This window comes from Procambarus clarkii, chromosome 5, assembly GCF_040958095.1.
Source record: "Procambarus clarkii isolate CNS0578487 chromosome 5, FALCON_Pclarkii_2.0, whole genome shotgun sequence".
Classification (NCBI taxonomy): domain Eukaryota; kingdom Metazoa; phylum Arthropoda; class Malacostraca; order Decapoda; family Cambaridae; genus Procambarus; species Procambarus clarkii.
The window spans coordinates 3,628,605-3,654,425 of NC_091154.1; the positions used below are offsets into that span (position 1 = coordinate 3,628,605).

The 25,821-nt window shown below is 46.2% G+C and overlaps 1 protein-coding gene across 8 annotated transcripts in view; it reads left to right on the forward strand.

Annotated features, from left to right (window-relative positions):
- garz (Sec7 domain-containing protein garz) overlaps positions 1–25,821 on the forward strand; it is a 55,168-nt gene that overhangs the window by 7,795 nt on the left and 21,552 nt on the right. For 6 of the 8 annotated variants that reach the window (XM_045753682.2, XM_045753678.2, XM_045753666.2 and 3 more), the window contains exons 3-11: positions 180–355; positions 2,823–6,318; positions 6,709–6,847; positions 9,430–9,626; positions 11,306–11,528; positions 13,159–13,352; positions 17,051–17,209; positions 20,319–20,516; positions 22,146–22,274. In XM_045753682.2, the coding sequence (XP_045609638.1) occupies positions 180–355; positions 2,823–6,318; positions 6,709–6,847; positions 9,430–9,626; positions 11,306–11,528; positions 13,159–13,352; positions 17,051–17,209; positions 20,319–20,516; positions 22,146–22,274 (4,911 nt within the window). The remainder of the gene's footprint in view (positions 1–179; positions 356–2,822; positions 6,319–6,708; positions 6,848–9,429; positions 9,627–11,305; positions 11,529–13,158; positions 13,353–17,050; positions 17,210–20,318; positions 20,517–22,145; positions 22,275–25,821) is intronic. The other 2 variants (XM_045753699.2, XM_045753690.2) reach the window with 1 other exon arrangement.

Sequence of the window (25,821 nt, forward strand, 5' to 3'; positions counted from 1 at the left end):
CTTGAAAAGTTTATTAAAACTTTAATCTCTCTTGTGTTCATTTCTCTTCCCTATGTGTAGATCTTTCAATACCTAGACCTTTATGAATAGATAAGTGCCTTCTGTAAACACCTTTTCACAAAGGCCCCTTGTCATCATATCAACTAGAGACCAATTACAGGCAGGTTGTATACTTTCAGGACATAGAACGTGACCCACTGGTTGTGAAACTGAAAGAGCTAAGGACTGCCGTCACGGCCCTGGGGCCAGACGATACTATGGACCCAAGCACATTCCTGGACCCATTTCTGGCCATAATTCGCTCCGAGGATACCACAGGACCAGTCACGAAAAGTGCTCTTGCTGCCGTTAACAGGTTTGCTACACATTTAATTCCCGTTGAGTGGGGTGACAGGAAGCCTGTACTTTTGGCTTATTGAGGTCCTCTCCCCAGGGCTAACACAACTACTGACATCCCCTCAGGATGCATCCCACAACAGTTGTCTAACTCCGAGGTTTTTGTTTATGGACTGGTGAACAAAGGCCTCGGGTGAGAGGAAGTGTGGCCGGAGAATTGAGCCCAGGTCTCTTGATAGTGAACTGATGACACAGACCACTGGACTACAGGATGCATTGATGTCTAGAAAATTATCATAACCCTATACCAGCTAATATTGATTTTCTGGGGGGGAACCCCTACGGGTTCCCTGGAGCTATCCAGGCTGATAAGACTATCCCTAATTTATGTTGTTTTTTGGCGCTTACCTTTCTGGGTGCCTGTCCCAGTCGATGGCAGATATAGAATGCTCCAAAATCACATGTGCATTTCTATAGGCCATTGCTCCATGTGCCTCTCTGAGGAGGCCAGGTTCTGGCTTGTGGTCCCCAGTAGGCCTAGAACTCCACCCACATGATAGTCTTATCAGCCTGGATAGCTCCGGGAAGCCTCCGGGACTTGCCCAAAAAATGGCGTTTCATTACATTCAACGCTTGTTTTTTGTCTGCTTGCTTATTAAAATTTTTTCGTATAATACGATATGTAACGTCAGGTGTCTCATGACCCTGCAAATTGAAAATCGGCATCCTAGCATGTGCCGTCGGCTGGTGGTGATGTCCCAAAACATGGCTCCTCTCACCCCATCACAACTCTTCCTTTTTCAGTGGTATATTCTGCCAAAATTTATCTATTTGTGATTTCTTCTTTTCCCCACGTAACTTAGTGTCATGGGCATAGCATGGTATATGCATTAGTATAGATATATTATCTCTTGATAATATATCAAAATATATTATCAAGATAAATTATAAAAATATTATATTATAAAAATATAATATATCATAATATATCAAAATTGTAAACGTCGTCGTCTCTTCATTTTCTAGTGTGTGGTCTGGTCATCATATTATCTCTTGATTAAAAAGATAAAAACTCAACTTGCCCCAGCCTGGGCAAGTTTGGTTTTAAGAAAAAACTGCTCAAATTGCCATATGTGATTAATCTTTATGGTTTTTAGTATTTTGTTTTCCCTATAATAGAGTAAAATGACTATAATACAGTAATATGACAATATAATACAGTAATATGACAAGTACATGTATAGATGTAAACTTGCAGCAGGGGTGGAGGGAGGAGTGGGGGGAGGGGGGCAGGATAAGTAATTGTGATGACCTTGTACTCAGTTTGGAGGACTGCAGTCATCATGATAACACTCTTGCCCACCAGTTGGTCATCACTCGAGTACTCAGCTCTATATAGTGGTGCCTCGATTAACGAATTTAATCCGTTCCGGCACCGAGCTCGTCATGTGGAAAACTTGTCTTGCGAAACAACAACAAAACTGTCATCGGAGGTGTCTGAGAACCAGCGGGAACGCTCGTTGATCGAGCGAGAGCTCGTCAGTCAAGACAAATTTTCTGGCTCCAGTTACTCGAAATGCTCGTAACTGGAGCCGCTCGTCACTCAGGTTCCACTGTACTTGTACTTTGTACTCATAAACCTATCAAGGCTGAAAGTTTTTGCTCAGTATATACTGTAAATGATATGTATAGGTGGTGGTTAACTCGTGAAATGTATATAGGATAAATAAAATATTGCCTCCTTGCATGGAAAAATTAAAACAAGTTTTTTGTCTAATGTTAAAAACCATGCCCTTGGCTTAGGAAAAATGCCTCCAAAATTGTAAGTCGCTTTTCAAGATGGCATGCTACATAGCCTTCCTGGCTTGGTGCCTTCTTTTGATAATTACTACGTACTTTTCAAGATGGCAGATGTTTACTGGAGGCCTCAGATACCAATTGGGAGCACAGTTTACCTGCTGGAGTTTCAAATGATGCAAATTTACCTAAAATGTCTTAAGGTTGACATGTACACCATTGGCTGGTCTTCCTAAGACGCTATGCACATTTAAAGGGGGTAACAATATTAGTTACTTAGTATATGAGGAACTTCCACTTGAATGAATTTCCTGACCTGTCTGTGGGATTGAGTCATATTTGAAGTTTGCCATATTTTTGTTTTGCCATTTTGTAACTTATTTTTGTTATTGTATACAATATGCAATGTGCATATATAGTATTTAGATACTGAAATGACTTTTGCCATGAAGCCAGGAATATTGCCATTAGCCTGTATGTACAGTATGAGTAAATGTGTGCGCATTGTGAGCTCACGTTAGTGTTCACATAATGTAGTTAGTCGTGCTAAAAGTACGTGTGGGGCAAAAAGTTGCTTGCACATGTACTAAAGTTTGTATTCAACATATTGTGTTGTATTTATCAGCTACTGTATATTATTTTATAATTTTTAAATTACAGTTTGAAGGACTTTATTTTGTCCCTTTCAGAATGCTGAACTATGGCCTCATCACGGAGGAGTGTAACAGTTCCGTCAGTGCCGTAGAGGCAGTGGCAGCAGCTGTCACGCATGCACGCTTTGTTGGCACTGATCAGGGGGCCGATGAGGTTGTCCTGTGGGAAATACTCACTGTTTTACGAACACTCATGTTGGGCCCGGTTGGACATCTTCTCACAAATGAGTCTGTCTGTGAGATTCTGAATTCCTCGTTTCGGATTTGTTTTGAGACTCGTCTGAGCGAGTTATTGAGGAACTGCACTGAGGATGCTCTGCGGCACATGGTCCAGCTGCTCTTTGCTCGCCTTCCGCAGTTTAAGGACGATCCAAGGGCCCAAGGACAGGCCAAGAGACTGAAGATGCGTGCAGGAGGTGAGAGCAAAGTACGCAGGAAGGGCAAGTCGCCACGACCAACACCTTCCTCAACACCTCCCCCCGAGTCTCTCACAATAGCGGAGGTATCGGAAGAGGTAAGGAATGAAGAAACTGTGCCTTGTGTAGATAACAGAGAGGCGCCATCACCACTAGCTGCAGTGTCACCATCTGAATCAGAACTAGAGTCTCTGAGTAGTGCCATCGTAGGCGACAACCCCATCGGGGACACTGCTTCTGTTGACTCAGGCATCATGGAATCCATTTCCCCAGTTGAGAACAAAATTGATATATCCAATGCACATTTAGCACCAGATAATTGCAGCTCGATGGAAAATCTTGCAAGTCCAGTAAGCGAACCCGATGGTGTTCGAATCTCCAAGACTTGCGATGTTGATCAGATTGAGGCAATATCCAGAGAGCGATCGGAAACTAACACATCGCAGTCTTCCGCAGAGGTAGTAAATCACGGCGACTTGGAATCGGAGCCATCAGAAGCCATCTCTCGACCCGATGACATGCTTCAGGTTGAGAAAGAAGACTTTATAAATGCTCAAGGGGTCAAGTTCACTCAGGAGGGAGTGAGCATTGAAGGGGGGGCATTAGTGCCATATGGAATGCCCTGCGTTAGAGAGGTGTTCCGTTTTCTGATATCCCTAACTTCCCCGACTAATGAACAAAACACCCCTTCCATGATACTTACGGCACTTAACCTCCTGACTGTTGGTCTGGAGGTTGGATCTCACCACATTAATCAAACCCCTTCACTAATGAGTCTCCTGAAGGATCAGCTTTGCAGGAACCTATTCATGCTGCTTAAACCCGATCACAGGTTGAGCATCTTTATGGCCTCCCTGCGCATATGTACATTGTTTTGTGAATCCCTGCGTACCCACTTCAAGTTTCAGATTGAGATGTTTTTGAATAAACTGACTGAAATTATTACATCCGAGACAGCAACCGTCACGTACGCTCACAAGGAGTTAGCTTTGGAGACTATTGTCCAGTTGTGGCGAATTCCTGGATTTATCACAGAGTTGTTCCTCAACTATGACTGTGACCTGTATGCGTCCAACTTATTTGAAGACCTTACTAAGGTACTCTCCAAGAATGCATTCCCTGTTCAAGGTCTCTACTCAACAAATTTGCTGTCTTTAGAGGCACTCTTTACAGTGATAGAGACAATCGATGAACACGGCACAGACCGAGACGGCAAGTCTTGCGATGTACAAGATCCCAAACAGATACCTCTGGTGGTGGCTCCAGTGTCTTCGGGATACCTATTGGGGCTGGGTCTTAGCGGTGGGTTCTCGCCAGTCACGCCAAGGCTCAAGGCCCGCACTGTCCTGATGGATGATCGAACTGTGTCACGAGAACACCTTGTAGCCCTGAAGGAACAGAAGAAACTTCTGGCAGCGGGAACCGATCAATTCAACGTCAAACCGGACAAAGGCATTAAGTTTTTGCAAGACAATGGTATCATTGGTAAGACCAATGATGACATCGCTGTATTTCTTCGAGAAAATCCTCAACTGTGTAAGAAAATGATTGGCGAGTACGTGAGCAAGAAAAAGAATGTCGACATACTCTCGGCTTTTGTCGTGTCCTTTGAATTTCGTGGACTGCGTGTGGATGAGGCCTTGCGGATGTTCCTGGAGAGTTTCCGGCTTCCGGGAGAAGCTCCGCTAATTTCTATCATCATTGAGCATTTTTCCTCTCACTGGCACACTAGCAACAACGAGCCGTTTGGGAAGGAAGATGCGGCTTTTACTCTGGCTTATGCCATCATCATGCTGAACGTTGACCAACACAATCAGAACGCAAAGAAGCAGAACATACCCATGACTCTGGACCAGTTCCGGAACAATTTGCGGGGCGTTAATGATGGCAAAGACTTTGATCCGGAGATGCTGGAAGAAATATACAATGCAATTCGTGTGGATGAAATTGTCATGCCATCTGAACACACCGGCTTGGTAAAGGAGAACTACATGTGGAAAATGCTGTTGAAGAGAGGTGTCACCAAGGAGGGGGAGTACCTCTTGGCAAATAGCAACATTGCCTTTGACCGGGATTTGTTTGCCATCTGCTGGGGTCCGACAATTGCTTCACTCTCGTATGTGTTTGACAAATCCTCTGACGATGCCATAATTCAAAGAGCTGTGTCGGGCTTCAGGAAATGTGCATCAATTTCTGCACGATATGGTATGAGCGATGTCTTTGATAACTTAGTGGTTTCACTCTGCAAATTTACCACTCTGACAGCCTCCTCTGTTGAAGCACCTGAGCATGTTACCGTATCATTTGGGTCCAATAAAAAGGCTCAGCTTGCCGCCAGGACGGTGTTTAGACTCGTCACTTCACACGGCGACATTTTGAGAGACGGCTGGAAGAATATCTTGGATCTCCTCCTGCAACTCTTCCGTTGTCGTCTTCTTCCGTCCTCTCTAGTCGAGAGTGAGGACTTTGTTGAGACGAGCGGCCGTGTGAGCTTAATGCGCGAGACCCCAGCTGCTGTTCCAAGAGTAGAATCTGGGCTCCTGTCATCACTGTATTCATACATCTCGCTTGGGGATGGTGGCACTGCCCGAGGGACCAACCCCGAAGATGTAGAGTTTTCCCAGAGAGCAAGAACCTGCATTTTAGAGTGTCATCCCGAGAAGCTCATTACAGAATCGGCATTCCTTCGTTGCGATTCATTAAATGAACTTTTGAAAGCAATGATGGGTGCTGGAGATGCTAGCACTCTTGGCGAAGCAGGAATTGGCTCTCGAGGAAGTTTACTTGAAGGAGGGAATGCAGGGGGACTAGATGAACATAGTCAAGCCTTCCTACTTGAATTAGTCGTGCAAGTCTTGGTAGCCAACAAAGACCGAGCATTTGGTGTTTGGCCAGGTGTACGAAACCACATTTATTCTTTATTGATGGGAGCAGCTGCCGCCGATCGTCAGTTTCTCTTGGAGCGGTGTGTTGTAGCCATGTTGCGGCTCGCCAAAGTTCTCCTGCGACGACCCAACCTAGCCAACCCAATTCTGCAAGCCCTCCGCATGCTGCTGCTGCTTCGTCCCACAGTGTTGCTGCGAATATCGTTACAAGTTGTCTGTGGTCTGCGTGAGGTAAGTTCCAATTCATGAGTTATGGAACAAGTAGATTGTTTAATATAAAGAGAATGACTGATAACAGGAGAGTAGAAATATTGTGTAGAAATGAGGTAAAATTGGCATTATAAAGGGAAAACTTAAACAAATGTAAATGAGGCAGGTCTGAGTGAGAAGACTTGATAAGGGTCCAGGATGGACCGAGACATCATTCGTCACTTTCATTTCATGCGTGGGGGAACAGCCACATTATTGTAACTGCACCTGCGGTCTCTATTCTCACGGAGAGTCATTCAAATTTCATATATAGTATTGTGCATATAATATTGCTTACAGACTACCAAAGTCCTCCTTTTTTATATTGAGTAAATTGTTGAATGTCTTCACTGCTTTCATCCCATTTTCTAGGTTTTGAGTGTCAATACGGATCATATTCAAGACTCCAGTGATTGGGCTGTGTTGTTTAATCTCCTGGAGTGCACTGGGGCTGGGGCCAAACCTCCCCCGATGGTCAACTCGGAACATGCCGATGTCGCCAGCAACGCAGGTGAGAACACACTCGGTGATGACGGTACTATGAATACAGTATATGTTCCGTGTATCACTACAACTGTATTATAGTGGTCTTTATCACATCTTTAACAGTAAATATAGGAATTGGTTTAATTTTCCTCTCAAACTGTGAGCATCTTATAGGCTTTAACTTTGAGATATCATTCTATGCTGTTGTTGACTTGGAGGGGCAATGACAAGCCAATGAATAATATCGTTACATGCTTGTGTTATAGCTAGAGGGAAGAAAATACCAGGCGAGTTTTGTCATGTTTAGAAAAGGTTTCATTGTACTGTCTATGCTTGGTAATCCAAATCGTATGCGGCCCACCCCCTATTTGAGTTAGCTAAATATATGGGGCAGCTGAATATTCAAGTTGGTCAAATTTCTTGCTAGCAGTGTCGAAAATTTAACATTTGCTATTATTTTGTATTGCAACCCGGCTGCTGCTGCTGCTGCTGTTTCCCAGCGCATTTCCATGGTTTATCTTCATACTCTGTTTACTTGAACACGATTAATGTGAATTCGTTTGGATTATCTGAAGGTTCAGGTTACCGGAATATGGATTACTGAACTCTTATAATGTGACGAGTTAAAATATTAAAGTACCTGTACAGTAGTGTACGTATTTAAATTTGTGATTAGTTATATCTACTATAGCCAAATTGGCTCTATAATGATTTATAGATCAAACTTCACACTCAAAGTGATTTTCTGTGAATTAAAAAAATGTTGAATCAGGAGCAGATACTGGAAAGGTATACCCACCATGGCCTCTATACCCACCATGGCCTCTATACCCGCCATGGCTTCTGTACCCACCATGGCCTCTATACCCACCATGGCCTGTATATCTGCCATGGCTTCTGTACCCACTATGGCCTCTATACCTGCCATGGCCTGTATATCTGCCATGGCTTCTGTACCCACCATGGCCTCTATACCCGCCATGGCCTGTATATCTGCCATGGCTTCTGTACCCACTATGGCCTCTATACTTGCCATGGCCTGTATATCTGCCATGGCTTCTGTACCCACTATGGCCTCTATACCCGCCATGGCCTGTATATCTGCCATGGCTTCTATACCCACTATGGCCTGTATAATTAGTTACTGCACGGCTGACTTGCATCAGACGCACCATATGCAGCATATGTTGCATGAATTGCATAGCAGATACAAGTAGAAACGTATTGTAGTAGTGTGTGTTGGACAAGTTAAATAAAACAGAAACCCACACTTACGAAACACACCAAGAAACGGAAATCCACACGTGCGGGGTTGGGTCATTTGTTTTCTGGTACGTTACTCTGATTTGTGTTTCTTGTGTAAGTTATGATCATGGCAGTTCTGTACGTACAGCTTTGGTGATACATAGGTTTATGGTGGCTTTATACGTAGGATCACGGTGATTTTGATTTTATGTGAGATCGTGGTGGTTTTCTATGTAGGGTTGCGTTGGGTCATGATTTTATTCGTAAGATCACAGTGGTTTTATATGTAGCTTCACAGTGGTCGTGTGTGTTAGGGTCACCTTACCTTGAGGTTACCTTAAGGTGCTTCCGGGGCTTAGCGTCCCCGCGGCCCGGTCATCGACCAGGCCTCCTGGTTGCTGGACTCTCACAGTGGCTCTATGCATCAGTGGCTCAATGCATGGGGTCTTGGGGGTTCTGCGTGAAGGGTCACTGTGGTCCTATATGTACTGTCACGTTGGTTCTGTTTGTAGGGTCATGGTAGTTTTGTGTGTAGTTATGGTGGTTCTATATATAGGGTCACAGTAATTATATATATAAAATTGACATATTTTATTCCTGATGGTTAATTCCATTTTCCTATACTAATGCTGTTGCTGTCTTCTCCAGGATATTGCCTTTGTTCTGCATGGAAGTGGGTGACAGATTATATATTAATAATGTGCTGGGGCCGTCGTGTGGCATCTTGGGGCATTCCCGCCAAACACACACCGAAACTACGACGTTGCTACAACATTCAAACAAGTTTTAACACTTCCTAACCAGTTACAGTATAACAACCAATATAGCAAGTTGTAACAGCATTCTAATATGTCATAAACACGTTAAGCCAAGATGTAACAACTTTATTACAAGTTGTAACAAGCGGAAAATAGACAGTTTCGGTTTGTGTTTCCAGGGTTGGGCCATACTTTGGGCTGTTTGGTGGCATCTTGGGCCATACTTTGGGCTGTTGGGTGGCATCTTGGGCCATTGGGCAGTATCTTGGGCCATTGAGCCATACTTTGTGCTATTTGATGGCATGTTGATCCATCGTGTGGCATCTTGGGCCATACTTTGGGCTGTTGGTGGCCTCTTGGGCCGTCGTGTGGCATCTTGGGTCATTGTGTGGCATATTAAGCCATATTTTGGGCTGTTGGTGACAATTTGGGCTGTCGTGTAGCATCTTGGGCCATTGGGTCCTACTTTGTGATGTTGGGTGGCATCTTGGGCCATACTTTGGGCTGTTGGGTGGCATCTTGGCCTTTGATAACCATACGGGGGTACAAATCCTGGGCATTATTCTTCAAGCTGTTAACTGTAACCATTTGTCGGTTCCTACAGGTTCTGTTTCGGACAGTGATGTTGGCAGCACCTCTGGCATGGACTCTGGCCATTGCACGGAAGGAGCAGCCAGTGATACCGCAGATCCGACCTCGAATCCACCTGCAGCGCCTGATCATCCCGATGGGGCCAGATCGACCCAGCGGTCCCGAGCGGCCAGTCCCGACCCCCTCCACAACACCGGAGGCTGGATACTGGTGCGTGGAGGGTGTGTAACGGGGACATACAGGGCTCCACACACACACACACACACACACACACACACACACACACACACACACACACACACGCACGCACAAGTGCACTTGCACGTGCAGGCACGCAGTAGTAACTCCTCCGTATTAATAGTGTCATATGTGGGAGATGGGGTAGATTTGTCATCGTGCCCAAATTAAATTCCCGGACAAATATATTGGAAGCTTCTAACGTGTTGGAGAGACTATAAATGGGGAGAGCTATGGGTGTATAAATTCGGAGAGAGTTATGGATGTATAAGTGAAAAGCAGAAAAGCACTTTATATGTGTGAATGGGAAGAGAGGAGTGCACGCTGGGCGGCCCTGCGAGCGAGGGTGCACACTGGGCGGCCATGCAAGTGAGGGTGCACGCTGGGCGGCCCTGCGAGCGAGGGTACACACTGGGCGGCCATGCAAGTGAGGGTGCACGCTGGGCGGCCCTGCGAGTGAGGGTGCACGCTGGGCGGCCCTGCGAGCGAGGGTGCACGCTGGGCGGCCCTGCGAGCGAGGGTGCACGCTGGGCGGCCCTGCGAGCGAGGGTGCACACTGGGCGGCCATGCAAGTGAGGGTGCACACTGGGCGGCCCTGCGAGCAAGGGTGCACACTGGGCGGCCCTGCAAGTGAGGGGTGCACACTGGGCGGCCCTGCGAGCGAGGGTACACACTGGGCGGCCATGCAAGTGAGGGTGCACGCTGGGCGGCCCTGCGAGTGAGGGTGCACACTGGGCGGCCATGCAAGTGAGGGTGCACACTGGGCGGCCATGCAAGTGAGGGTGCACGCTGGGCGGCCCTGCGAGCGAGGGTACACACTGGGCGGCCATGCAAGTGAGGGTGCACGCTGGGCGGCCCTGCGAGTGAGGGTGCACGCTGGGCGGCCCTGCGAGCGAGGGTGCACGCTGGGCGGCCCTGCGAGCGAGGGTGCACGCTGGGCGGCCCTGCAAGCGAGGGTGCACACTGGGCGGCCATGCAAGTGAGGGTGCACACTGGGCGGCCCTGCGAGCAAGGGTGCACACTGGGCGGCCCTGCAAGTGAGGGGTGCACACTGGGCGGCCCTGCGAGCAAGGGTGCACACTGGGCGGCCATGCAAGTGAGGGGTGCACACTGGGCGGCCCTGCGAGCAAGGGTGCACACTGGGCGGCCCTGCGAGCGAGGGTGCACACTGGGCGGCCCTGCAAGCGAGGGTGCACGCTGGGCGGCCCTGCGAGCAAGGGTGCACACTGGGCGGCCCTGCGAGCGAGGGTGCACACTGGGCGGCCCTGCAAGCGAGGGTGCACACTGGGCGGCCCTGCGAGCAAGGGTGCACACTGGGCGGCCATGCAAGTGAGGGTGCACACTGGGCGGCCATGCAAGTGAGGGGTGCACACTGGGCGGCCCTGCGAGCGAGGGTGCACACTGGGCGGCCATGCAAGTGAGGGGTGCACACTGGGCGGCCCTGCGAGCAAGGGTGCACACTGGGCGGCCATGCAAGTGAGGGGTGCACACTGGAGGATTGTTGTGGGAGCAAGGGCATGCACTGGGTGCGAGCCTTAAAATTATAGATGTGGTAAATAATGGATCTAGTTCATCTTTTGACAAGAACTGTACAAGATGTAACTTTGCTTAGTGTGTGTGAAAAACATCTTGCTGTATTACTTTTTCCACAGGTTGGTCGTGAAGGCGAGATTGAGCCTGTGGCCGTGCGCGCTGTAGCGGTAAACGAGTGGGACATAGTGCATCAGCGGGAGCTGGGCGAGCACCGTCCCGAAGCTCTCGTCCAGGCCGTTGATACGCTGGCGTTCCTGGTCCGCGACAGACGAATTACTCACTCGAGTCTGCCGTGTGCCGTGCAGGCGTGTCGCACCTTCGTTGAAGCTACGCTGAATGGAGGTACAGTAACTGTATTTGTGTATGTGTAATTACCTAAGTGTAGTTACAGGATGAGAGCTACGCTCATGGTGTCCCGTCTTCCCAGTACTAATGTCATATAACGCTTTGAAACTACTGACGGTCTTGGCCTCCACCACCTTCTCCCCTAACTTGTTCCAACCATCTACCACTCTGTTTGCGAAAGTGAATTTTCTTATATTTCTTCGGCATCTGTGTTTAGCTATTTTAAATCTATGACCTCTTGTTCTTGAAGTTCCAGGTCTCAGGAAATCTTCCCTATCGATTTTATCAATTCCTGTTACTATTTTGTACGTAGTGATCATATCACCTCTTTTTCTTCTGTCTTCTAGTTTTGGCATATTTAATGCCTCTAACCTCTCCTCGTAGCTCTTGCCCTTCAGTTTTGGGAGCCACTTAGTAGCATGTCTTTGCACCTTTTTCCAGTTTGTTGATGTACTCCTTAAGATATGGACACCACACAACCGCTGCATATTCTAGCTTTGGCCTAACAAAAGTCGTGAACAATTTCTTTAGTATATCGCCATCCATGTATTTAAAAGCAATTCTGAAGTTAGAAAGCGTGGCATAGGCTCCTCACACAACGTTCTTTATGTGGTGCTCATGTGATAGTTTTCTATCTAGAACCATCCTTAGATCTCTATCAGAATTCTTTAAAGATTTCTCACATAATATATAAGTTGTGTGGGCTCTATGGCCTCCTATTCCACATTCCTTACACATTCTCCTATTCCACATACACACACACACGCGCGCGCACGTGTGTGTGTGTCTCTGTCTCTTCCTCTGTCTCTGTCTCTTCCTCTGTCTCTGTCTCTCTCTCTGTCTCTCTCTCTCTCTGTCTGTCTCTCTCTCGTGCTCACTGTAACATTTTAATTGTTTAAGTACACGTTGTCAGCGTATTCAAATATTTATTTGTAGTTACATAGTTAATTAAAGGGTGTTAAAAACCTTGCCTACAGATATGAAGAAAGGCGCACACTCGTCAATTTCATTATATAACTTAAGAATATCCATTGTTTTACAGTACTGTAATAGGTTATGTATTTTGTAGCAGTGAGATACAATACAACTTTGTACTTGAAGTATACAACAGATGTAATTCCCATTGATGGGGACACACAGCCGTGTGTGTGTGTGTTTATGTATATATATATATATATGTTTACAGTATGTGCTTTAGACTTGTATCAAGGTCCCAGTAAGGTCGAACTACCAACCCTTCCCAGGATGTAACCACAACAGTCTCCTACCTTCCGGATACCTATTTGCTGCTAGGTGAACAGAGGCATTAGATGATAGGAAATGTGCCCAGCCATTTCTGCTCTGCCTAGGAATTGAACCCTGCATTCCCTGATTGCAAGTCTGACACTGTCTATTGCTTTGAGATTGACAGTGGCTGGCAGGGTAGCACGTCTAAATTATGGTACTTTAGTGATGGTCAAAGCAGTGTTGTTTTGATGCTTTTGGGAAATGAGCATCATTCCCTCGTTCCCAACAAGGAGCATCAATAAGCATCAAACTGATTCAAATTCAACGCTTGTTGAATTGCAAAAATGGGCTGGTGTATCATTGCTCTTTACTCGTACCAAAAAACTTTTTGATTTTTCAGGCAGGACAGAAAAGCGAGTTTCAATTAAGGAGAGTGTCCGGTCACCTTTGCGGAGAAAAGCAGTGGGACGACGAAAGGAAGAAAAGTCGAGCTCGCGCAGACCTAAATCCCCCAGCACAGGACCAAATGCATATGATGCAGATGAATCGGACTCTGACGACGTGCCGATGACATACCAGCAGGTGTCGGAGAAGGTAAGGAAACGTATAGTGCAGTTTGGTATGGCATTATTGCAGTGGCGGAGATGTACACAAGGAAAATAATCAAACTGTGTACCACCTACACTCTCCACACACACACACACACACACACACACACATGCCCTTCCTCCCCCTAAAAATAATACACATGCACATGGCTGAGGGCCATAGGGTTAACACCACTGCAAACTAGACATGACAGGGCTCATCTCATTGAAACTCAAAATACAGTACTGAGACATTTGGAGAACATTGATCCAGACCACTTCTTGAAAAGGTAAACTGTAACACAAACAAGGAGCAACGGTTTCAAGCTCAACAAGCCACAATGCAGGATAGAAAACAGATGCTTCTTCACCCACGGAACTGCCTACCCATCGAAGCTGTAAATGCCAAGACATAACGGCAATTCAGCATTTAACTATACATTACCATCAGGACAAATTGAGAACCTTTGACAAGTGGCTGGCATCCTGTCCTCTTTGAGGCCACTAGAGATATAGCAGCCCTCATGTAAATGCCACTGAATAACATACCTGGGGGCCAGATTCGTGAAGCAGTTATGCAAGCACTTACGAACCTGAACATCTTTTCTCAATCTAAGGTGGCTTTGTTCTTAATTATTAAACAGTTAATGAGCTCTGAAGCACAAGGAGGCTGTTTATAACAATGACAACAGTTGATTGGGAAGTTTTCATGCTTGTAAACCGTTTACTAAATGTAACCAAAGCCGTCAAAGATTGAGGAAAGATGTTCACGTTCGTAAGTACTTGCATAACGACTTCGTGAATCTGGCCCCCTGGTCCCAGTGCCTTTGCCCCTGGCGTAAATGCCAACCTAATGCGTAACAAGAGACAGATACAAATAGCTGATGTGGCTGCAGACTTGTGGCAGGTTATATTGCAGATGTTGTGGAACTTCCTCAAGTGGAACCCACTCTACAGGTGACCACACCACCTTCGGGTGTTGTCTACAGGTGACCACACCACCTTCGGGTGTTGCCTACAGGTGACCACACCACCTTCGGGTGTTGCCTACAGGTGACCACACCACCTTCGGGTGTTGTCTACAGGTGACCACACCACCTTCGGGTGTTGTCTACAGGTGACCACACCACCTTCGGGTGTTGTCTACAGGTGACCACACTACCTTCGGGTGTTGTCTACAGGTGACCACACCACCTTCAGGTGTTGCCTACAGGTGTCTACAGGTGACCACACCACCTTCGGGTGTTGTCTACAGGTGACCACACTACCTTCGGGTGTTGTCTACAGGTGACCACACCACCTTCAGGTGTTGCCTACAGGTGTCTACAGGTGACCACACCACCTTCGGGTGTTGTCTACAGGTGACCACACCACCTTCGGGTGTTTATAGATAATTTAGTAGTACTGTGCATTTATTCCTAACAAATGTAAGGAAAATATGGACATCGTAGTATAAGGTAGCTTATAGGCCTAGGGACATGATACTGCATTTTTAACAGCTCATTGTCAAGTGTCATGCAGTTGAGGCTGTTATTGTCTTCACCAACATTGAAGAGTGTGTGTGTATGCGGGTAATTACCTAAGTGTAGTTACAGGATGAGAGCTACGCTCTTGGTGTCCCGTCTTCCCAGCACTCTTTGTCATATAACGCTTTGAAACTACTGACAGTCTTGGCCTCCACCACCTTGTTCTAACCTAACTTGTTCCAACCGTCTACCACTCTGTTTGCGAAAGTGAATTTTCTTATTTTTGTGTGTGTGTGTGTGTATTCACCTAGTTGTGCTTGCGGGGGTTGAGCTTTGGCTCTTTGGTCCCGCCTCTAAACTGTCAATCAACTGGTGTACTCAGATTCCTGAGCCTACTGGGCTCTATCATATCTACATTTAAAATTGTGTATGGAGTCAGCCTCCACCACATCACTGCCTAATGCATTCCATCTGTTAACTACTCTGACACTGAAAAAGTTCCTTAAAACGTCCCTGTGGCTCATGTGGGTACTCAGTTTCCAATTGTGTCCCCTTGTTCGCATACCACCAGTGTTGAATAGTTTATCCTTGTTTACCCAGTCGATTCCCCTGAGGATTTTGTAGGTTGTGATCGTGTCCCCCCTTACTCTTCTGTCTTCCAGTGTCATAAGGTGCATTTCCCGCAGCCTTTCCTTGTAACTCATGCCTCTTGGTTCTGGGATTAGTCTAGTAGCATACTTTTGGACTTTTTCCAGCTTCGTCTTGTGCTTGACAAGGTACGGGCTCCATGCTGGGGCCGCATACTCCAGGATTGGTCTTACATATGTGGTGTACAAGATTCTGAATGATTCCTTACACAGGTTCCTGAAGGCTGTTCTGATGTTAGCCAGCCTCGCATATGCCGCAGACGTTATTCTTTTTATGTGGGCTTCAGGAGACAGGTTTGGTGTGATATCAACTCCTAGATCTTTCTCTCTGTCTGTTTCATTAAGTACTTCATCTCCTATTCTGTATCGTGTGTCTGGCCTCCTGTTTCCACTGCCTAGTTTCATTTGCATTTACTTGGGTTGAACTTCAACAGCCATTTGTTGGACCATTCACTCAGTCTGTCTAGGTCATCTTGTAGCCTCCTACTATCATCCTCTGTTTCAATCCTCCTCATAATTTTTGCATCATCGGCAAACATTGAGAGAAACGAGTCTATACCCTCTGGGAGATCATTTACATATATCGGAAACTGTATAGGTCCAAGGACTGACCCTGCGGGACTCCACTTGTAACGTCTCGCCAATCTGAGACCTCATCCCTCACAGTGACTCGTTGTCTCCTGTTGCTTAGGTACTCCTTTATCCAATGGAGAACCTTCCCTTTCACTCCAGCCTGCATCTCCAGCTTTTTCACTAGCCTCTTGTGTGGTACTGTATCAAAGGCTTTCTGACAATCCAAAAATATGCAGTCTGTCCACCCTTCTCTTTCTTGCCTTATTTTTGTTGCCTGGTCGTAGAATTCAAGTGAAAATCCTGTGAGGCAGGACCTGCCATCCCTGAACCCATGTTGATGCTGTGTTACAAAGTTCCTTCGCTCCAGATGCTCCACTAGCTTTCTTCGCACAATCTTCTCCATCAGCTTGCATGGTATGCAGGTTAGGGACACTGGCCTGTAGTTCAGTGCCTCCTGTCTATCCCCTTTTTTGTATATCGGGACTACGTTAGCTGCTTTCCAAATATCTGGCGTGTGTGTGTATGTGCGTGCGCACACGTGAGTACTAGTACTGGGCTGTGGTGGATGAGGATCTGCGGGCCGCTCCAAGAAGCAGCCTGTTGGTCCAAGCTCTCGCAAATCAAGCGTGGCTTTGAGCCTGGCATGAGGAGTAGAACTACTCCCAGAACCCCATCAAGCAGGTATATATGTTATGTATGCACAAAGGTTGACATTGCCAACCCCTATAGAGATGGTGGTAGCAATGTAATATCTACAATGAGTGCTCATAGCTTGCTAGCTTCAAAATGTTATTCTTTGCAGAGAGCCTGTCACAGTAACATCTTTGAAAATTGAATCTCATTTAAATTCATCCTGGAATCGAGTGTCACAGCATCTTATATTTCTTTACACCTATTTAAATTTTTGTCCCATCACCTTTGATTTGGTCTCTTAATTTCAACGTTAATTTTCTTTTTAGCCATGCAATATGTACGTTAATCTCGGTGAAAGACGTCGGCTAATCCCACTTTCCCTGCAGCTTCTGGACCTGATGGACACACTGCACACCGCATCCAGTCACATTGTGGGATTGGGGGAACAGCCGCTGCCGCAGGTCTCGACACCGTCACTCTGGCCCCAGGCACTCTGTCCTCTGCTCCAGGGCATCGCCCGCTACTGCTGCGACTCTCGCACCACTGTGAGTGCCAGTCTTATGTCTTGGTGTTCTTTTACTGAAATTATCGTTTATACTTCAATGACAATGGTCTCGTTTTTGTACTTTCCTTCCCTGAAAGTTAGATTGTACACCATTACTGGTGCCAGGGGGGGGTGTTCACCATCACTGGTGCCAGGGGGGGGAGGGTGTACACCATCACTGGTGCCAGGGGGGGAGGGTGTACACCATCACTGGTGCCAGGGGGGGGGAGGGTGTACACCATCACTGGTGCCAGTGGGGGGGAGGGTGTACACCATCACTGGTGCCAGGGGGGGGAGGGTGTACACCATCACTGGTGCCAGGGGGGGAGGGTGTACACCATCACTGGTGCCAGGGGGGGAGGGTGTACACCATCACTGGTGCCAGGGGGGGAGGGTGTACACCATCACTGGTGCCAGGGGGGGGGGGTGGTTGTACACCATCACTGGTGCAAGGGGGGGTGGTTGTACACCATCACTGGTGCCAGGGGGGGGAGGGTGTACACCATTACTGGTGCCAGGGGGGGAGGGTGTACACCATCACTGGTGCCAGGGGGGGGGGTGGTTGTACACCATCACTGGTGCAAGGGGGGGTGGTTGTACACCATCACTGGTGCCAGGGGGGGGAGGGTGTACACCATTACTGGTGCCAGGGGGGGAGGGTGTACACCATCACTGGTGCCAGGGGGGGAGGGTGTACACCATCACTGGTGCCAGGGGGGGGAGGGTGTACACCATCACTGGTGCCAGGGGGGGAGGGTGTACACCATCACTGGTGCCAGGGGGGGAGGGTGTACACCATCACTGGTGCCAGGGGGGGTGGTTGTACACCATCACTGGTGCCAGGGGGGGTGGTTGTACACCATCACTGGTGCAAGGGGGGAGGGTGTACACCATCACTGGTGCCCGGGGGGGGAGGAGGGTGTACACCATCACTGGTGCCAGGGGGGGGGAGGGTGTACACCATCACTGGTGCCAGGGGGGGGGAGGGTGTACACCATCACTGGTGCCAGGGGGGGGAGGGTGTACACCATCACTGGTGCCAGAGATAGGACTGCACATCATCCATGGTGTCAGGAATAGAATTCTGACATCCAGGCATTTTATTTTGGAATAACAAAAATTAAAATAAAAGGATTTTATTTTGTTGCCATCTAGTCATTGTGATGTACAGTATTGCAGTTTAAAGCCAATTAAAAGCACTAGTGGAGCGACTGTGTGTGTGTGTTTAATCACTGAACCAAAATACAATGTCAAAGTACCAGGAATAAGGCTGATAAATAAATAAATGAAGATTAATAAAGTTTTCGACCGGTCAGCAGAAAAAAACATGATGTTTAACAGTGATAAATTCCAGGTACTCAGATACGGTAAAAATAAGAACCTTAAACATAATACAGGTTACAAAACACAATCAAATTTGCCTATAGTAGGAAAGCAACATATAAAGGATTTGGGAATAATGATGTTTGACGACCTAACGTTTAGGGAACATAACCAAGCAAATATTGCATCAGCCAGAAAAATGATAGGATGGATTACGAGAACTTTCAAATCCAGGGATTCCATCACAATGGTTGTACTGTTCAAGTCACTTGTGTTGTCCCGTTTCGAGTACTGCTCAGTACTCACTTTCCCCTTCAGAGCAGGAGAGATTGCAGAAATAGAGGGAATACAGAGAATATATATGGCATACATAGACACGATAAAGCACCTAAATTATTGGATCATCTAAAAGCCCTCGAAATGTACTCGCTAGAAAGACAACGAGAGAGATATCAAATAATATACACATGGAAAATACTGGAGGGCCAGGTCCTAAATTTACACAGTAAAATAACAACGTACTGGAGTGAACGATATGGTAGAAGATGCAGAATAGAACCAGTGAAGAGTGGAGGTGCCATAGGCACAATCAGAGAACACTGTATAAACATCAGAGGTCCGCGGTTGTTCAACATCCTCCCAGCAAACATCAGAAATATTGCCGGAACAACAACATTGCCGGAGCTGTGGTGGATATGTGGCCCAGCGGGCCGCTCCAAGCAACAGCCTGGTGGACCAAGCTCTCACAAGTCAAGCCTGACCTTGGGCCGGGCTTGTGGAGTAGAAGAACTCCCAGAACCCCATCAACCAGGTATCAAGCAGGTACCACCAACAAATTTTCTAGTGATTTTGGTACAATAGACCTTTTAAGAAGAAATTTTGTAATCCTCAAATTGCCGAGCTATTTAAAAGTACAGTACTACATCGGCATGTGCACGTTTTGAAATAGGTAACATATTAAGTGGGGAAAAGTTGCATGTGGCAACTGGAGCAGTATAAGGGCTAAAGACTTGCTCCAGTGAAAGCTACCAGAGAGAAAAAAAAATGGAAATTCTATTTTGTGGGAGATGCTTCTGTTGCTACTTTTTTTTTTTTTTTTTTTTTTTTTTTTTTTTTCTTTTTTTTTTTTTTTGAGATATATACAAGAGTTGTTACATTCATGTACAGCCACTAGTACGCGTAGCGTTTCGGGCAAGTCCTTAATCCTATGGTCCCTGGAATACGATCCCCGCCGCGAAGAATCGTTTTTTCATCCAAGTACACATTTTACTGTTGCGTTAAACAGAGGCTACAGTTAAGGAATTGCGCCCAGTAAATCCTCCCCGGCCAGGATACGAACCCATGACATAGCGCTCGCGGAACGCCAGGCGAGTGTCTTACCACTACACCACGGAGACTGTACGACCATTCAACCATTCCGAGACCATTCAACCTGGGCTCCAGTCTGTTTGCTCTCCAAGTTTCTGGAGGGTGTAAGGGTTTCATTAATTTGAGAATTTGGAAAATGTTTTGGTTTGAAGTTGGAAACTATTTACATTGATTGCACAGATTTAGAGAATTGTTTATGCCTGAACATAGGGAATATTCTCAACACACACAGAAGTCACACTAGCGTGACATATCAAATGAACACATCATTTGTTCGTTCCCAGATCCCAGACTAAGGCGCGTCTGGGATCATCCCGTGCGTAGGTTCAAACCCTCATCACGGCCCTTGTGGATTTGTTCATAGGGAATATTGTTTTATTAAATTTTAGCCAAATTTTTTTCTCACATTTTCCCGTCAGGTCCGCAACATGGCGATGACGTACCTGCAGCGGGCCCTACTGAACCACGACTTGCAAGCCCTGAGTGCTAGCGAGTGGGAGTCATGCTTCAACAAGGTGCTCTTCCCGTTGCTAGCCAAGCTGCTGCAGCCCCTTCCCGGCTCCAGCCCCGCCTCCCTGGAGGAGACGCGAGTCAGAGCCGCCACGCTGGTGCAGAAGGTGAGTGCTGGTGGGGCTCGAGTTGCAAACACAGTCCTAGGAGTGTTAAGGTGTGTGACTGGCATACCCGAGGGCATGCCGTGTGTGTGAGTGGCATATCTGAGGGCATGCCCTGTGTGTGACTGGCATATCTGAGGGCATACCCTGTGTGTGACTGGCATACCTGAGGGCATACCCTGTGTGTGACTGGCATAGCCGATGGAGTGAACGCACACATCAGGGCTATTAGATGATGCAAATCTAAAAACAAAAACAAATGTAGAGGAAGACTGTAGTATGCCATAGAAAGACCCTCGGAAACTTGGAGATGGCCAGACAAATGGTGGTTAGAGTTCAAGTCCATTAAGTGTATGGTAATGACAGTGGGAAAGGATTACAGGAGAAATGAATGAATCTGCACCCTAAGACAAACGCAACTTTGGAATTGTTAGAGAGATTGACTAGTGAATGAATACAATTGAATGTTTCTCTGCCTGTTTACCCCATGTGAAACCCTTGATATATTATTTGTGCCTGAATGAACCTTTCGTAACAATTATGTAATACCTGTACAGTGTGTGTATGTGTATTTATTAATCTCAAATATGTATTTATTAATCGCAAAAAAATCAATCATATCGGTAAACACAAAATAAAAATTTACGATGTTTAAGGAGTGTAAGATAAAAGAACAAATATGTGGGTCAAGACAATGTTATTTTTTAAGCCAATTTAGGTAATGAAATTTGCTTCTCTATTGTGAAACCCGAGCTTGTCTTTTGGTACACAAATTGTTAATTCCGGGTGTCGGAGCTGAGATAAGCACACACACGCATTTCATTATCAACTGACAGGAGACGATTTATGTCTTTGCTCTTGATACTGGTTAAATGTGAAAAAGCTTACTGACACGTGTAAGACATTGCAAATTGCAGCACTGTATTTATTGCTCTCCTATGAATGGCAGGATGATAATCCTTCTCTGAAATCTAGACCTTAACTGGGGAATAGGTCCCAGGTACAGGGCGTACCTGTATAGGTACAGGGGGGCCTGACAGCTGGGTGGACAGCGTTTCGGATTCGTAGTCCTGAGGTTCCGGGTTCGATCCCCGGTGGAGGCGGAAACAAATGGGCAGTGTTTCTTTCACCCTGATGCCTATGTTACCTAGCAGTAAATAGGTATCTGGGAGTTAGAGAGCTGCTAGGGCTGCTTCCTGTGGGTGTGTGTAACAAAAAGGTCTGGTCGAGGACCAGACCACGGGGACGCTCAGCCCCGAAATCGTCTCGCGATAACCTCAAGATAGGTCAGTGAATCTCATCTTGAGAGAGTGATTCTATTTGCATATGATAAGCATTAACCCATTTATCTCACTCTCTTGCAGAAACCGTGGTGGGCGACCTCTCGCAGAGCCCGGGGGTTTCGTTGAACCCCAGTTGAGAAACACTGGTCTAGATTGTATTAAGAGGAATGCATCCTTGTGTAAAATTGTGATTCTACTGGAATATATATGTCTGAATTTACCAGAGGGCCACCATATCTAGTGACCTCGACAGGAACAGGAAGTCGTCGTCTTGTCATAGGAGTGTGTGATGAAGAAATTTTGTCTTTAAACATTTCTAATATTCTGTGTTTATTTTCGTAACGTGTAGGTTTACCTGCGGCACTTGACGCCTCTCCTGACGCTGCCCACCTTCACAGCTCTCTGGTTGACTATCCTGGACTTCATGGACAGATACCTAAACACCCATCGTTCGGATCATTTGGTGAGCGAGGTCACCGTAAGTGCATGATCCCTGCATGGTATTTTGGTTAAGTTTAAGATGACATTCTTGTTTGATTATAGTCTTAGTTGTTGTGAAAGGTCTGTCACCAAGGAATGTGTTCGTGTGCTGGATTCCCCAATGTCACTGACAGGACGCCTATTACACTTGTAAAAAGAACAGCCTGATGGAACAAAACCATCTTGGGGCACTGAGGATATTTCCTGGGTACAGTGGAGTGGAAGCAAAGGGAGAAGGGCACACAATAGCACAGCTGGAATCCCAAACCGAAGCACCACCGAGACAAGCCCGATGTAATGAGTACCTTACCTTGAGGTGTTTCCGGGGCTCAGCGACCCCGCGGCCCGGTCATCGACCAGACCTCGTTGCTGGACTGGTCTGGTCAACCAGACTGTTGGACGCGGCTGCTCGCAGCCTGACGTATGAGTCAGCCTGGTTGATCAGGTATCCTTTGGAGGTGTTTGTCAAGTTCTCTTGAACACTGTGAGGGGTCGGCCAGTTATGCCCCTTATGTGTAGTGGAAGCGTGTTGAACAATCTCGGGCCTCTGATGTTGATAGAGTTCTCTCTCAGAGTACCTGTTGCACCTCTGCTCTTCAACGGGGGTATTTTGCACATCCTGCCATGCCTTCTGGTCTCATGTGCTGTGATTTCTGTGTGCAGGTTTGGGACCAGCCCCTCTACTATTTTCCATGTGTAAATTATTATGTATCTCTCCCGCCTGCGCTCAAGAGAATACAAATTTAGGCTCTTTAGTTGGTCCCAATAGTTTAGATGTTTTACTGAGTGGATTCAAGCAGTAAAGGATCTCTGCACGCTCTTCAGGTCAGCAATTTCTCCAGCTTTGAAAGGGGCTGTCATTGTGCAGCAGTATTCCACTCTAGAGAGCACTAGCGTCTTGAAAAGTATCATCATTGGTATAGCATCTCTAGTGTGAAAGGTTCTTGTTATCCAACCTGTCATTTTTCTTGCAGTTGTGACAGCTACTTTTATTGTCTTCTTTAAATGTAAGGTCTTCTGACATCAGAACACCCAAATCCTTTACATTGCCTTTCCGTTCTATATTATGATTTGACTTAGTTTTGTACGTGGTTTCCGTTTTTATACAATATTTTCATTTTTTCCGTAGCGCATGAGCTGAAACTTAACTTCGTTAAACACCATATTATTTTCTGTAGCCCATAGAAAGACCTGATCTACATTTGATTGGAGGTTTGCCGTGTCCTCTATGTTTCTACTCTCATAAAAATCCTAGTGTCATCTACAAAGGATGATACAGTACTATAGGTTGTGTCTTTGTCTATGTCCAATAAGAGGATTAGAAAAAGTACTGGAGCAAGCACAGTACCCTGGGAGACTGAGCTCTTTACGGTTGATGAACCGGATTTTATTTTGTTGACTATTACACATTGGGTTCTATTAGTCAGGAAATTGTAGATCCATCTGCCTATTTTTCCGGTAATTCCTTTTGAATGCATTTTATGTGCAATAACCCCATGGTCACATTTGTCAAAGGCTTTTGCGAAATCTGTGTAAATTACATCAGCGTTTTGTTTGTCTTCCATGGCATCTAGTGCCATATCATAGTGGTCCAGCAACTGTGATAGGCAAGAGCACCCTGTTCTGAAACCATGTTGTCCAGGGTTATGGAGATGCTATGATTCCATGTATTTTGTGATCTTACTTCTCAGCACTCTCTCGAAGATTTTTATGATGTGCGATGTTAGTGCTATTGGTCTGTAATTTTTTGCCTCTGCCTTATTTCCTCCTTTATGGAGTGGTGCTCTCTCTGCTGTTTTTAATATGTAAGGGATATTGCCAGTATCTAGGCTTTGTCCCCAAAGAATGTGAAGGGCCTGCGATAGCGGTTTTTTACAGTTCTTGATGAATATAGAGTTTGAAGAATCAGGGCCTGGTGCAGAGTGTATAGGCATACTGTCTATGGCTTCTTCAAAATCCAGTGGGGATAGGGTGACATCTGATATATGGTTTGATGTTGGTATTACTGGTATATCCATGAAAAATTCATTTGGGTTATCGATCTTCAGTGTGTGTATTGGCTCGCTGAGAATAGTCATACTGATTCTTCAGTTTTTCGCTCATTTCTTTGTTGTCATCAGTGAAAGTTTCATCTCCCTTTCGCAGGGGCCCGATACTGGGTGTAGTTTTCTATCTTGAATTTGCATAGGAAAAAAATATTTCAGATTTCTCTCTATTTCACTGATGGCCTTTTGCTCTCTTTGCCACTCCTGGGTTTTGTATGATTCTTGTAGCTTTAGTTCAATTGTTTCTATTTCTCTACCTAACCTTCTTCGCCGTTCTTGAGATAGGGTGCGACTTTCAAGTTGTTCTGCAATTCATTTTCTTCGCCTATAGAGGGAACGACGTTCCCGTTGCTCTATCATATCTACATTTGAAACTGTGTATGGAGTCAGCCTCCACCACATCACTGCCTAGTGCATTCCATTTATTAACTACTCTGACACTGAAAAAATTCTTTCTAACGTCTCTGTGGCTCATCTGGGTACTAAGTTTCTACCTGTGTCCCCTTGTTCATGGCCCACCGGTGCTGAACAGTTTGTCTTTGTCCACCCTGTCAATTTCCCTGAGAATTTTGTAGGTGGTTATCATGTCTCCCCTTACTCTTCTGTTTTCCAGGAACGTGAGGTTCAGCTCCTTTAGCTTTTCCTCGTAGCTCATACCTCTCAGTTCCGGGATGAGCCTGGTGTGTGTGTGTGTGTGTGTGTGTGTTTTTGTAATCTGGTCTCAGGCCAGGTCTCCTGTTTGGCAGTCTGCTCAACCAGACTGTGCATGGAGCTGCTGCTACTTGCAGTCAAACTTACAAAAAACAAGTTGATCAGGTATCTTTGGAGGTGTTTGGTTGTTCTCTTTTTAAACGCTCTGAAAGGGGGATTAATCCTGAAAGTGAAGCCAGGCTTCCATGCATAGGAGTTAAGTATAACAAAATGTGAAATGTATGCTGTTAGAACATACTCTGCACTATCTGGGAGCCTTCGGAAAACCCATTTGGGGGTTTCCAGATAAGTGAACTTCTCGGAAATGACGAATACAAGGCCACAAACCCCAAATTCAATCCCTTGAGGCAGCATCGGTGAAGCAAAATTGTATCGGAAACAAGGTGATGTTACACAATGAAATTGTATGACTGATGCATATGAGAAAATATTAGAGGGCATATAATACAATCCAACCCACGAGGGCCTGAAGAATCCAAAGGAGATAATTGTAACGAACGTGCACTGTATTTTGTTTTTGTAGCTGCATACTGTCAGCCAATCTTTCCACATTTCTTTTGCAGCTGTTTTCATGTGTGTACGTACCAGAACTGTTACATTCCTCTGGCTTTTATTACTAGAATTTTTTTTTTCTGGGGGTGGGGGAGCTTCGTCAGCTCCCCAGAGCTATCCAGACTGATATGGATATACAAAGTATTAGCTTTCTGGCATCGATCAATGTGCATGGAGTTCTTGCCTACTGGGGACTAAAAGCCAGAACCTGGCACCCTCAGAGAGGCACGAGTAGCA